A 15,775-nucleotide genomic window follows, 5' to 3' on the forward strand; every position below is an offset into this window, starting at 1 on the left:
CACACTAGCATGTCTATATTCATAATACTATCTAGCTTTAAACCATACTAACAGAGAACAGGTCTACCAACAGATACAAATGCTGTACAGGAGACATGAAACACCTCATTTTACATTGCCCTACTCTAGCTTTACCAAGATAACTATACAGTATTGGACAAATTTAGGTTTAAGAAGGAAATAGTCAAGAATCGGGTTTACCAAGGTTTCCACCCACCATTCACTCATCCAACACCTACTTGTCTTCCATTTTATTTTAATTCCTTGTAGATGAAGGTCCATCCCTGTGTTCTGCCCACAGCCTGGGTTAGAAGCAATGCAGCAAGATACAGTGTAAGGTGTGTACTATTTTTATGAATAATAATAGGTAGTACTTTTGTAATTTTATTACAGTAATAACAAGACAAATACTAAAATATGTGCTATAAATGTATAACAAGAATACCTATTTTAAAGCTGATTTCTTTCACCACCAATATTCTTTTCCATTTCCCAACTCCAAAGAATTCTACAATTATGTGGTGTCACAAGTTTTTTCACCACACACTTCTATCAACCTATAATCTAGTTCTGTTACCTCCTACCTCCTCATATAGAGGTAACATGTTCAGGTTAAATATTATTCTGTGGAAGTGGTGAGCTATGCTTTCTGTTTTTATTTCTACATATAATTGGATAAATACATTCTAAAAAAAGTCAATTTATGTCTCTTTTCTTGTACTTTTTAATCAACCACTGTAATCTTTGGGAAGACCTGATTTAATATCGAGAAGATGAGAAGACAGATCTTGCAGAAGTCTTGGCCCATCACCAACCTTGGTGTGAATCAGGAACTGGAGACAGCCAGGTGTTGCATCCTCAACCAGACTCTGGCTGGCCTGAAAGTAATTATTATTTATATTTCAGTTATCAACCTCTCTAACAGGGTAGCATAGCTTCAGGACTTTGTCCTGGCTAATGCACATGAAATGTCTACTAAGGTTACTGTTGCCAGTATCCAAAAGTTGTGGGTCTTAGGTAAGAGAGACAAGGGGTAATGGGTTGAAATGTCTGTCAAGTAGGGAAGATCCAGTGCAATGTCAGGTGTGAATGGAGAGAAATTATAAATGGATGGCAATATGACAAGGCCAAAAGGGTTGATCTCATCTGCTTCATAATCTATTTTGAGTGGATGAGGGTTGTTGCTATAGAGTGAGGCAGAGGGGAAAAACCAGCTCCAGATGTTGGGTCATGTGCAAGACCTGTGCCTCTCTGCATTGTTTTTCAGTCAAATAAGGTGAGGGATAGGGCAACCTTTAACCTGTTCAGATGGAAAAGATGGTTGAATGGATTCTATTAATTTCAAATGAGAAGGAAAAATAAAAGTTACCAGGGAAAGCTGAGAGAAGTATGGGATGTAGTAAAGGATAAGGAGAAATAGGAGTAGAGAAAGAAAAGGTATATTTTAAAGAGGGCATGATAAAGTGCACAAAGATATGGGATGAGGAAGATGGAAGAGAACAGAAGAGGCAGTGAAATCTGTTGGGGGTAGTCAATAGTTTTTATTTGAATAGCAGAAATTTTGTGAGGGTATTGAGTGTGGAGAATGAGTAGTTTGAAGAGAAACTGGGCTGTGCCAGGGGTGTAACATTACCATGGTTGTTCAACATTGATGGGATGGTGGAAGGTAAATGCAAGGATGCTTGGCAGGGATTTGTACCTGTGCAATTTGGGAGAGTATGTCAGACTTTGGCTATCTCCCTTGTACATACATACACACACCAAAGGCTTTTTCCCCCTTACAAGGGAGGTAGCCAAAAAACAAAGGCATAAAAACCACTCCCACCCATTCCATCCCTAACATACTCCTCTCCCCTCCACCCTCCCTCTTATCTTGGCACATCCTGGATGACGGGTCATCCCTACACCTTGCCCACTGCCCTGGGTAAGAAGCAGTGTTGCAAGACACAGCACATCCACAGCAAGGCTGCTTCATTAAATTGGCAACCCCCCCTCTCCATCCCCTCATCCAGAAAAGGAAAAGACAGGGCGAAATCCCTTTGGGCTGTGTGAATTTATTTCTCACACATGCTCCCTCATCCCCCCATCCCCCACCCACTCCACAGCATCATCCATACACAACCATTTGCCATTCACCCCTATCTTCTGTCCTCTCCCATCCTTCCTCAACCGACATTCCCTTCTTTCCCAATGCCCATTTTACCCCATCCATCCATCTCATCCCAGGCCTCATGTTCACTCCTTCCACACCTCTTTTACTAGTCTTTCTTTACTCAGTCCCTCCATACATCCAAACTATCCCAACACTCCTTCATCAACCCTATCTCCCAACTCCCCCTCCACCCCAACTCCCCTCCTCACCCCCTCTCCTCCCACTACATCCAGCTCTGCAACCCCCATCACACCTCATCTCAAACACATTCAAACCCCTCCTCTCCTCTCTCATGTTCCGTGCTTCTGCCCCGCACAGTGCCGTTGGCACAACCACTCCTTCACACAATCTCCTCTCAGCATCCACTCCCAAATGTCTATTTCTCACTACACTTTTTAATCCCTCAAGGTATTTACTCGCTTCTCTCAATCTACATTCTACCTCCACCTCCACTCCTCCCCTTCCTGCTACATTTGCACCCAAGTATCTAAAACTATCCACTTACTCCAGTCTCTCTCCCTTAATACTCACTTCCAGTCTACTGCCACTTTCTCCCCTTGTGCATCTCATCACCCTACTTTCACCCACATTTATCTTCAACTTCCTTCTTTCACACACTCTCCCAAACTCTGTCACTAACTTCCTCAATCCCTCCTCTGATCCTGCTACAAGTGCAGTGTTGTCCGCAAACAACAGCTGGCTTATCTCCTATTTTTCTCCATTTTCTTTAACCATCTCCAATCCCCGATACACCACCCTTGCATGTACCTCTTGCACCACCCCATCCATGTATAAACTGAACAGCCAAGGCGACATAACACATCCATGATGAAGTCCCACCTTTACCTCAAACCACTCGCTCTCTTCATTTCTAATCTGAACACATGCCCTAATACTCTTGTAAAAACTCTTGACAGCTCTTAAAAGCTTTCCTCTTATCCCACACATCTGCAATACCTCCCACAGTGCCCCCCCGTCCACCCTGTCACAAGCATTTTCCAGATCCACAAAAGCCTAAAAAACATCCTTACCTTTTCCTATACCTCTTTCACATATATGTCTTACCACAAAAATCTGATCTATGCAACCCCCACCTGTTCCAAACCCACACTGTTCCTCACCAATTACTCCCTCTGTTCCTCTCCTAATCCTCTCAAACAAGACCCTCCCATAAGCCCTCCAAACTATACTTAACAAGCTGATCCCTCTGAAACTACCACACTCACACCTGTCCCCCTCTCCCCTGTAAAGCGGAACCACACAGGCACTCTCCCAGTCTGGCACTTCACCCTCTTCCAAACAAACATTAAACAAACTCACCAGCCAGTCCACCATCACTGTACCTCCTTTTTTCAGACATTCTGCATGACATCCGTCCAACCCAGGTGCCTTACCTGCTCTCATCATCTTAACAACTGCCTTCACCTCATCTTTTCTTATTTGTCATCCACTTTCCTCACTCATCACAGTACTTTTTTAGTGCTTCCCACTGCAACCACCCCTCCCTCCCTATCCTCCTTCAAATTTAGCAACTCCCTAAAATACTCTACCCATCTTCCTCCTACTGCCTTCTCCTCCACTATGGTGGTGAAAGGGCAGAGGAAAGATTTCAGTATGTGGGGGTCACATGTAGCAGGGAATGGAGGAGTGATGTAGGTGAGTAAGACAAGCAAGAAAAAAGCCAAGAAAGAAGAGAAGATAGAGAGAATAAGAGAGAATATCAAGCACAGTAGTGAACATCACCTCACTAAGTTCGTGTGGCAGAACTGGAAGGCCTTTTACATAATCTCCTGCGAATTGGTGTTCTCCTTGAGGGAAATTAGCAAGAACCAGCTGCATGACTTCAGAAACTGCTGCTCCAGGAACAAAGAGGCAAGCATTTGGACCAGCATCAAAGGTGTAGCATATCTGCAATGTATAGAGATGAGAAGTTTTTCTTTTCCATAATCTAAATTCCTTACATCATGTCTTTATAAAATACTTAACTGGTCATATATACATACCAAAGGCTTTTCCCTCCCTTACAAGGGAGGTAGCCAAAAATCAAAGGCATAAAAACCACTCCCACCCATTCAATCCTCACATACTCCACTCCCATCCACCCACCTTCCTTCCTCTTATCTTGGCTCTTGGATGATGGGTCATCCCTGCATCTTGCCCACTGCCCTGGGTCAGAAGCTGTGACGCAAGACACAACACATCCACAGCAAGGCTGCTTTATTAGATCAGTGACCCCGTCTCTCTCTCTCCTCTCATGCAGAAATGGAAAAGTCGGGGAGAAATCCCTTTGGGCTGTGTCAAAATATTTTTCACACATACTCCCTCACCCCCATCCCCAACCCACTCCCCCTCATGCATCAGAGCATTATCCATACACAATCATTCTCCATTCACCCCTATCTTCTGTCCTCTCCCGTAGTTCCTCAACATACATTTCCCTATTTCCAATACCGTTTTACCCCATCCATCCATCTTATTCTTGGTTGCCCCCTCATGTTCACTCCTTCCACCTCTGCCTTCAACACCTCTTTTACTAATCTTTCTTCACTCATTCTTTCCATGTGTCCAAACCATCCCAATACTCTTTCATCAACCCTATCCCCCAACTCTCTTTCCAGGTCCTGGAGCTGCAACGTCTACGTCGTGGGACCACCCCCCAACCCCAAGAGTTGGGGGCCAATCAGCAGCAACCACCCCTGGCCATCAGCTCTACGCAGATGGCACCGATCCCCAAGGAGGAACTACGCCTACCTGGGGGAGTACCACAATCCTTTTTTTCCAACACACAATGTTACGTTTTTTCTGCACTGAGGGGTCATTTTCCGGCGATCACCCCTCTTCTTCTACTTTTAGCTGGAGATGTAGAGAGCAATCCTGGGCCCACCACAAAATACACATGCCCAACATGCTCTAAACCCATTACTTCGAGCAGACAGACAAGGGGCTCAGTTCAGTGCAATATGTGCAAAAACTGGGCCCACCTCACTTGTACAACACTTGCTGACACAAACCAATACACAAACACTTGGACATGTTCTACCTGCCCTCCAGTAACCCCAATCCCACCTCCCCAACCACAGCCAACACCCTTACCCACTCCCAATTTCCCTTTGCCCTTACCCCCGATTAGTACTCCCCTTCCTTTGTCCCCGATCTCTCCTTTCCCCCCCTCTGACCCAGATCCTACACCTTCCCCACTACCACCCCAACCTCAACCCCAAACGGCAACATACAACATACAACACATACAAAACACACAACATCAACATATTACAACACAACATTGACGGTATTAACACTAAAAAACATGAACTTGAACACTTTCTTAAACAACACAACATACACATTGCAATTTTACAAGAAACAAAATTAAGACACTCACACAAAACACCATCATTTCATAATTACACCACCATCAGACAAGACCGGACTGACGGCAATGGCGGTGGACTCATCACCCTGATCCACCATTCCATCTGTTTTGTGGACACAAGTGCCACAACCAAAATTCTCCTCCCTACCACAGATAACACAACAGAAACCCAATCCATTCGTATCCGCACAGGCAACAATTCAACACTAACAATAGTTAACATGTACATTCCCCCCCAGTTCCAAACACCTTCAGACCTCAACTCAGCCAACTAACCTCAATCCCCAACCTGATCATGGGTGGTGACTTCAACGCCAAGTCGTCTGCCTGGTTTGTCGACAACCCTGACACAGACAGAGGGCTTGATATACAGACTCAATTCGACTCATTGACTATCATGAACAACACGCATAATCATACACATATCCCATACCAAGCCCTCTACACTCCCTCCTCTCCTGATATCACCTTTTGCTCCCCCTGCCTAACCCCAACAACATCATGGAGAGTGGTCGGAGCCCTTGGCTCTGACCACCTTCCAATCATCATCACCACCAAAACAAGATGCACCCCAGCTGGCCACAGACACACTTACACCAATTACAAGAGAGCTAACTGGGAAGCCTTTACTGAAGAGACAGAACAACATTTTGAAACACTTAACAGTACACCAATCACAAACATAAACAATGCTGTGCACGCTTTTAATACAATCATACAAAACGCAGACAAGAGATACATCCCTAGAGGCAACAGAAAATCACACAACCCCAACTTCACACCAGAAATCCAAGACCTCATCAGACAACGTGACACACTTAAACACGATACCCCCACACCTATCCCTCAAAACATAGCAGACCAAATACAAACACTAAACACTGTGATTGCCAATAAAATACACGAACAAAAAACACAAAATTGGCAAAACTTTATCAATACACTTGATCACAAAACAAACACCAGCAAATTGTACAAAACACTCAACAGCATCACACTATCCAACACTAACACTACACGCTCTCACGCAGCAATAATCACCTGCCTGTGGCCCTGATAACATAGCAGAACACCCACACACACCAAGAAACATTAAAACTACACCCAAAGACCTTTATTACACACAGATACTCTCTTCTCTTCCTCCACAACCACCAAATACCAGCCTCCGGAAACATATTCATAATCATATCACTCACCGCTCCATTAACACACTGAAAGACAACACACTGCTGCATGCCAGACCCCCTGATATCCACCCTTCTGAATCCTCTCTCCCACGTAAGGACAGAGTCCACTTGGCCAGACTGCGATGCGGTCACCACCCAGCACTTCTAAGCTACCAGAAGAGGCTGGACGACCGTGTTGTGAACAGCTGCCCAGGATGTAACACTTCACCCCATACCATACAACACATAATGGAAGACTGCATTATACACAATCATGCACGCAAACAACACAACATACACTCTATAAAGGATTTGTGGGAAAACCCAGTTTCGGCTGTGGCCTTCCTTGGGGAGACGGGACTGCTCGGACAGACAGTCTAGGGAACGACAACAACAACAACAACAACAGATAATCTACCCTCAAACAGACAACAAGCAAACGCACACTTGGAACAAACTGGACAATGAAATAGTATGCGCAAAAACCATTCATGAGTTTAAAAACAAACTAGACACTGCAAGATACAAAGGCGGGACAACACGAGCATAGCTCCCCTTCCCGCAAAATACAACTAGGTAAATACAACTAGGTAAAATACGTCATTTTGCACAGACAAGCCATCTCACTTCTCACCCTGACGACCGACGCACCATTCGACGTAAGAAAGACTTTCCCACAGACTCAGACTATACACCCTTCATAGACAGTCAGACAAAACTCATAATACATAATCTCAAGCACTCATCTGCCTGTGGCCCTGATAACATAAGCAACATCCACCTAAAACACATTGGACCACAAGGTATACACGCACTCACAAACATTGCAAACTACAGCTATTCACACAACACTATACCCGACATCTGGAAGCATGGTAAAATAATCACCATTCCAAAACCGAACAAAGACCCAACAATCCCAACATCGCACCGCCCAATCACACTTCTCTGCACCCCCTCTAAAGTCATTGAACGCCTAATACTTAAACTTGTCACACCATATATTCCCCTTGCTGACTCACAACACGGCTTTAGGCCACTACACTCCACAAACACTCTTCTGACAAACCTCACACAAAGAATTTTTGATGGCATCAATTCAGATAGGCCCCACCACAGAACACTTCTTATAACATTGGACATTAGTAAAGCTTTTGATGCTATCCCCCGCCACAACCTAACAAATAAAATATATAACACAGACATGCACAATAACACCAAAAGATGGCTGGCCAATTATCTGGCAGGCAGGAATGCTCATGTGTCATATAATGGCCAATCATCGCACATCAGAAACATTAAGAACGGAGTACCACAGGGCTCAGTTCTATCCCCCACATTATTTAATCTATACATGCATGACTTACCCACGCCAGACACCTCAGAAATACAAATATCTTCCTACGCAGACGACATAACAATCACATGCACACATCGTAACACAGACAAAGCTGCAGAAATAATCCAGCCTTACCTTGACACACTCAACACATGGTTCATCACAAACAGACTCAAAATAGCTCCAACCAAATCTACAGCAACACTTCTCACCAACTGGACAAAAGAACACAAATACATACCTCATCTCTACATCAACAACACTCTAATACCACACACAAACACACCGAAAATTCTTGGTGTAACATACGATACATCCATGTCTTTCAAACAACACCTCACAAACATAAAAAACAAATGCACACCTAGACTTAACGCACTTAAGTCAATCACAGGAACAACATTTGGACAAAACAAAGAAACTAATATAACAATATACAAACAATGCATACGCTCAGTGATGAATTATGCGAGTCCTGCATGGGCTCCTAATCTCAGTGAGACACACCACAACACCCTTCAAATCATACAAAACAAAGCCCTAAAAACAATTACAGGCTGCACAAATACATCACCTACAGACCATTTACACCATGAAACAAAAGTCCTCAAAGTCAAGGACCACCTCGACATGAGAGGCACACAAACACTTGCTGCAGCCACCACAAACACATCACACCCGCTACACTACATAGCAGAACACCCACACACACCAAGAAACATTAAAACTACACCCAAAGACCTTTATTACGCACAGATACTCTCTTCTCTTCCTCCACAACCACCAAATACCAGCCTCCGGAAACATATTCATAATCATATCACTCACCGCTCCATTAACACACTGAAAGACAACACACTGCTGCATGCCAGACCCCCTGATATCCACCCTTCTGAATCCTCTCTCCCACGAAAGGACAGAGTCCACTTGGCCAGACTGCGATGCGGTCACCACCCAGCACTTCTAAGCTACCAGAAGAGGCTGGACGACCGAGTTGTGAACAGCTGCCCAGGATGTAACACTTCACCCCATACCATACAACACATAATGGAAGACTGCATTATACACAATCATGCACGCAAACAACACAACATACACTCTATAAAGGATTTGTGAGAAAACCCAGTTTCGGCTGTGGCCTTCCTTGGGGAGACGGGACTACTCGGACAGACAGTCTAGGGAACGGCAACAACAACAACTCTCTTTCCACCCCTGCACTCCTCTTCACCTCCTCATTTCTCACTCTATCCAGCCTAGTAACCTCTCTGTCATACTTCTCAGGCACCTCATCTCAAATACATTCAAATTCCTTTCTTATGTTCCATGTTTCTGCCCCATACAATAATGTCAGCACAATCACTCCTTCATACAATCTCCTCTTAGCATCCATTCCCAAAGGTCTATTCCTTATTACACTTTTTAATTCCCCAAGGCATTTACTTGCTTCTATCAATCTACATTCTACCTCCACTCCTCCCTTTCCTGCCACATTCACACCCAAGTATCTAAATCTATCCACTTCCTCCAGTCTCTCTCCCTTAATACTCACTTCCAATCTGCTGCTACTTTCTCCCTTTGTACATCTCATCACCTTACTTTTACCCATATTTATCTTCAACTTCTTTCTTTTGCACACCTTCCCAAACTCTGTCACTAGCTTCCTCAATCTCTCCTTTGATTCTGCTACAAGTGTTGTTAGCAAACAATAACTGGCTTATCTCCCACTTTTCTCCATTTTCTTTAACCATATTCAATCCCCAGCCCATTACCCTTGTATTTACCTCTTACACCACCCCCATCCATGTATAAATTGAACAGCCAAGGTGACAGAACACATCTCTGGCAAAGTCCCACCTTTACCTCTAATCACTCATTCTCTCCATTTCTGATTCTAATACAGGCTCTATACTCTTGTAAAAACTCTTGACTGCTCTTAAAAGCTTTCCTCCTATCCCATATATCTGCAATACTTTTCCACAGTGCCTTCCTGTCTACCATGTCATAAGCCTTTCCAAGATCCATTAGAGCCAAAAAAACATCCTTACCTTTTCCTAAAGCTTTCTCACATATGTCTTACCACAACCCCTACCTGTCCTAAACCCACACTGTTCCTCACCGATTACTCCCTCTGTTCCTCTCCTAATCCTCTCAATCAAGACCCTCCCATAAGCCTTCCCAACTACACTTAACAAACTGGCCCCTCTGAAACTACTACAATCACACTTGTCCCCTTTTTCCTAGTAAAGTGGAACTATACAGGCACTCCTGGAGTCCTGTGGCACTCTACCCTCTCTTAAACAAACATTAAGTAACCTCACCAAGCAGTCCACCATCACTGTACTTTCTTTTTTATCTTTTAGACATTCTGCATGACATCCATCCAATCCTGATGCTTTATCTGCTCTAATCATCTTAACAACTGCCTTCACTTCATCTTTCCTTGTTTCTCTTCCATTTTCCTCACTATCACTGTCATTTTCTTAGCACTTCCCACTGCAACTACCTTTCCTTCCCTATCCATCTTATTTTCTGTCATGCTCTTACCCCATTTCACATCTGCTCTCTTCTTTGCCTCCTTTATCTTATGTTTTACTTCCCTTCTCTTTTTCTGTGCCTCTCATGTGATTCTCTCGTCCTATTTTGTAACCAACCTGTGAAAGCTCACTTCTCTTCTACAACCTTCTCTGTTTCCTCATCCCACCACTCACTACTCTTCCTTCTATTTCCTCCCATCCTCCTTGTTCCACACACCATCTTTAAACACCTTATGACTCCTTCCTTGAACCATCCCCATTCCTCCTCCACTCCTAGTTCTACTCTATCCTTCACTCCCTCCCACTCCTCTCTCAACTTTTTCTTGTACTTCTCCTTTTCTTTATCATTTAAGCAGTTCACTTTAAGCACCTCCCTACCTTCTGTCCTTTTCCTATTTCTCCATCTATCTTCCACTCTCAACTTACCTTCCACCAAAAAATTATCTGATATTCCCCTATTCTCTCCCCTTTGAACATGTACATCCTTAACTCTTCCTACTATACTCCTGGTTACCACTATATAGTCCATTAACACTCTATCTGCCACCCTTCCATCCACCACTCTCTCCCATGTGTACTTATACTTGACTTTCTTCCAAACCACTGTATTTGCTATCATCAACTCTCTTTCGAGACACATCTCCACCATCAACTCTCCACTATGATTTTTTTCCTGGAACTCCTCACTTCCAAACCACTCTGTCTATTGGTTCATTTCCTACCCTAGCATTAAGGTCTCCCAACACCACTACATTGACATTTCTCCCTAAACCCTAGTTTAAATCTATCCAAACAACCTCCCTTTCCTCTACACTGTTCTCGCTACCAAGCTCATATGAACTTACGAAAACCCACATCTCCCTTCCCAGTTTCACCATCCACATTAACCTTGAAGAAACCTCGTTCCTCTCCACTACATGCTTTCCTATTCACTTACTAGTATAGCCACCCCTTCTCTCCCTTATCCTCTCTTCACTCCTGAGATCCTCCCAACTACACTCCCAAACTCAAACTCACACTTCCCTCTCAGCTTATTTTCACTTAATGCCAATATACCCATCTTTCTTCTCACAAGCATACTGCCTATCTCTTCCCTTTTACTCTCATCTATACCACATCCATGCACATTAAAAGACCCAACCCTAGGTTACTGGTTGGAAAAGTCCTCCTAGACCCTCGTACGCCTTTACTTTTTTTCTTTTTTTTTCTAAATGTCTACTTTGGGGCTACAGGGAGAAGGATGCCTAGTCCTATCCCCGTCCAGATTTTATTGCCAGGTACGACTGAAGTGGAAAGACTTGGTGGCAGTATTCTTTTTCCTCACCAAAGGGTTAGGCAAAGAAAGGAAATGATATTCAGAGAAATGGTGCAGAACATTAACAAGAGTGGGGGGACAGCATAACTGAGGGATAGTCGCAGTATAATTTAGTATCGTTATTTCTCTATGAACAGAGATTTCCTCTACCTCAGACAAAATGATGTGTGGCTCTGGTCTGTAGAGTCACCCCATATTGACCCTAAAGTATCAGTTCCATGCTACTTAGCAGCTTTTAACCCCAAAAAACAAAGGCATAAAATCCACTGCCACACCCATTTCATCCCTATATACTCCACTCCCATTCAACCCCCTTCCTCCCTTTTATCTTGGCTCCTCTTCGATGACAGGTCATCCCTGCATCTCACCCACTGTCCTGGGTCAGAAGCAGTGTAACAAGACACAGCACATCTGCAGCAAGGCCGCTTCATTTAATGAGCAACCACCCACTCTCTGTCCCCTCACGCAGAAAAAGAGAAGTCAGGTAGAAATCCTTTTGGGTTGCATCAAAAAATCATCCACACATACTCCCTCACCTCACCCATTCCCAACCCACTCTCTTTCATGCATCACAATATCATCCATACATAATCATTCTCTATTCACCCCTATCTTCTGTCCTGGCCCGTCCTTCCTCAACAGACATTCCCCTCTTTCCTAATGCCCCTTTTACCCCCATCCATCCATCTCAACCTTGGTTGCCCCCTTGTGTTCACTCCTTCCACCTCTGCCTTCCACACCTATTTTACTTGTCTTTCTTCACTCATTCTTTCCATGTGTCCAAACCATCCCAATACTCTTTCATCAACCCTATGACCCAACTCCCTTTACACCCCTACTCTCCTCCTCACCTTCTTGTTTCTCACTCTATCCAGTCTACAATCTCCTCTTAGCATCCATTCCCAATTGTCTATTTCTCATTACACTTTTTAATCCCCTAAGGCATTTACTTGCTTCTCTCAATCTACATTTCACCTCCACCTCCAGTCCTCCCTTTCCTGCCACATTTGCACCCAAGTATCTAAAACTATTCACTTACTCCACTCTCTCTTCCTTAATACTCACTTTCAGTCTGCTGCCATCTTTCCCCCTTGTAAATCTCATCACCTTACCCACATTTATCTTCAACTTCCTTCTTTTGCACACCTTCCCAAACTGTCACTAATTTCCTCAATTCCTCCTCTGATCCTTCCACAAGTGCAGTGTTGTCAGCAAACAAAGGATTACAATGGCGGAGCATGCCGACAGGAGACCTTTTGGTCCATATCTAGGTCGGAAATGAAAAAAAAAATAATAATAATAAATGAATAAATAAAAACTATAATGATGTAAATGACAAATAAAATACTTAACCACTTCCATACGGTGACGCCTACGTAGGCGTCATGAGGAGCAAGTGGGTACGCGATGATGCCGACGTCAGCGTCTTGATTATATTTATTGTAGTCATACCTACGTAACCTCCATTCTCTCTAAACTGGCTTCATCATATTTTCTATGGTTATCAAAATTCACGGGTGAAAGAGAACAAACGACTGAGCACTGACTTTATTTTTTATAATGCGATTATTATGACGCAACATCGCATGTCGGGCAGCTAATGCTGCCAGACGTGCGATGTGCCCCGGAGTGAAGAGGTTAAATAAATGCATAGGTATAGTTAAATAATAAACAAACAGGTAAATAGAAAAATAATAATAAATTGACATATAACTAATGATAAATGAGAATCAAACAGACAAATGATAACAAAATAAAAACATACATACATATACCAAGGCTTTTTCCCCCTTTCAAGGGAGGTAGCCAAAAAGAAAAAGGCATAAAATCATTCCCACCCATTCCATCCCTAAATACACTCCCCTCCCCTCCCCCCTCCCTCTTATCTTAGCACCTCCTGGATGACAGGTCATCCCTGCACCCTGTCCACTGCCCTGGGTCAGAGGCAGTGTCGCAAGGCACAGCATATCCACAGCAAGGCCACTTCATTAAATTGGCGACCCCCCCCTCTCCGTCCCCCCATGTAGAAAAGGAGAAGACGGGGAGAAATTCCTTCGGGCTGTGTCAAATTTTGCTCACACATACTACCTCACCCCCCATCCCCCCAACCATTCCACCTCATGCATCACAACATCATCCATAAACAACCATTCTCATTTCACCCGTCTTCTGTCCTCTCCCGTCCTTCCTCAACAGACATTCCCCTCTTCCCCAAAGCCCCCTTCACCCCATCCATCCATCTCATCCTAGGACATCCCCTCAAGTTCACTCCCCCCACATCTGCCTTCCATACCTCTTTTACTAGTCTTTCTTCATTCATTCTTTCCATGTGTCCAAACCATCCTAATACTCTTTCATCAACCCTATCTCCCAACTCCCTTTCCATCCCTGTTCTCCTCCTCACCTTATTTCTCACTCTATCCAGCCTAGTAGCTCCTATCATACTTCTCAGACACCTCATCTCAAACACATTCAAACTCCTTCTCTCTTCCTCTCTTATGTTCCATGTTTCTGCCCCATATAGTGCTGTTGGCACAATCACTCCTTCATACAGTCTCCTCTTAGCATCCATTCCCAAATGTCTATTCCTCATTACACTTTTTAATCCACCAAGGCATTTACTTGCTTCTCTCAATCTACATTCTACCTCCACCTCCACTCCACCTTTTCCTGCCACATTTGTACCCAAGTATCTAAAACTATCCACTTCCTCCAGTCGCTCTCCCTTAATGCTCACTTCCAGTCTGCTGCCACTTTCACCCCTTGTACATCTCATCACCTTACTTTTACTCACATTTATCTTCAGCTTTCTTCTTTCACACACTCTCCCGAACTCTGTCACCAACTTCCACAATACCTCCTCTGATCCTGCCACAAGTGCAGTGTCGTCCGCAAACAACAGCTGACTCACCTCCCACTTTTCTCCATTTTCTTTAACCATCTCCAATCCCTGACCCACCACCCTTACATTTACCTCTCACACCACCCCATCTATGTATAAGTTGAACAGCCAGGGAGACATAATGCATCCTTGACGAAGTCCCACCTTTACCTCGAATCACTCAATCTCTCCATTTCTAATCCTGACACATGCTCTACTACTCTCGTAAAAACTCTTGACAGCTCCTAGAAGCTTTCCTCCTATCCTGTATAACTGCCAAACCCCCCACAGTGCCTTCATGTCTGCCTTTTCCAGATCCATAAAAACCAAAAAAACATCCTTCCCCTTTCCTATAGCTTTCTCACATATCTGTCTTACCACAAAAATCTGATCTACACAACCTCTACCTGTCCTAAATCCACACTGTTCCTCACCAATTACTCCCTCTGTTCCTCTCCTTAACTCTCAATCAAGATCCTCCCATAAGCCTTCCCAACTACACTTAACCCATTCAACTCCGATGACAAGATGTCTTGTCATTTGGTCAAATTAAACAAAAAATCATAAAACACCAAAATGTTTGATCAAACACCAGAAAAATATGGCGTCAGTCCTCGCTTCGCGAAGCAAGGACTGACGTCATATTTTTCTGGTGTTTGATCAAACATTTTGGTGTTTTATGATTTTTTGTTTAATTTGACCAAATGACAAGACATCTTGTCATCGGAGTTTAATGGGTTAACAAGGTAATCCCTCTGAAACTACTACACTCACACTTGTCCCCTTTTCCCTTGTAAAGTGGAAATATACAGGCACTCCTCCAGCACTCTACCCTCTCTCCAGCAAACATTAAATAACCTCACCAGCCAGTCCACTATCACTGTACCTCCTTTTTTTAGACATTCTTCTTTCATCACCTTAACAACTGCCTTCACCTCATCCTTCCTTATTTCTCCTCCATTATCCTCACTCATCATGGTCATTTTCTTAGCATTTCCCACTGCAACTATGT

At 43.7% G+C, this 15,775-nt stretch overlaps 1 protein-coding gene across 3 annotated transcripts in view; it reads right to left on the reverse strand.

Annotated features, from left to right (window-relative positions):
• Positions 1 to 371: 371 nt before the first annotated feature.
• Mvd (mevalonate diphosphate decarboxylase) overlaps positions 372 to 15,775 on the reverse strand; it is a 44,692-nt gene continuing 29,288 nt past the window's right edge. For 2 of the 3 annotated variants that reach the window (XM_076187361.1, XM_076187363.1), the window contains exons 9-10: positions 3,896 to 4,060; positions 372 to 878 (exon numbers count right to left, since the gene is read on the reverse strand). In XM_076187361.1, coding sequence (XP_076043476.1) covers positions 729 to 878; positions 3,896 to 4,060 — 315 coding nt within the window. In that variant the 3' untranslated portion in view covers positions 372 to 728. Of the gene's footprint in view, positions 879 to 3,895; positions 4,061 to 12,975; positions 13,150 to 15,775 lie in introns of those variants that run through there. The other variant, XM_076187364.1, reaches the window with a different exon arrangement.

This window comes from Oratosquilla oratoria, chromosome 6 (assembly GCF_046742065.1).
Source record: "Oratosquilla oratoria isolate Oo_2021 chromosome 6, ASM4674206v1, whole genome shotgun sequence".
Lineage (NCBI taxonomy): Eukaryota > Metazoa > Arthropoda > Malacostraca > Stomatopoda > Squillidae > Oratosquilla > Oratosquilla oratoria.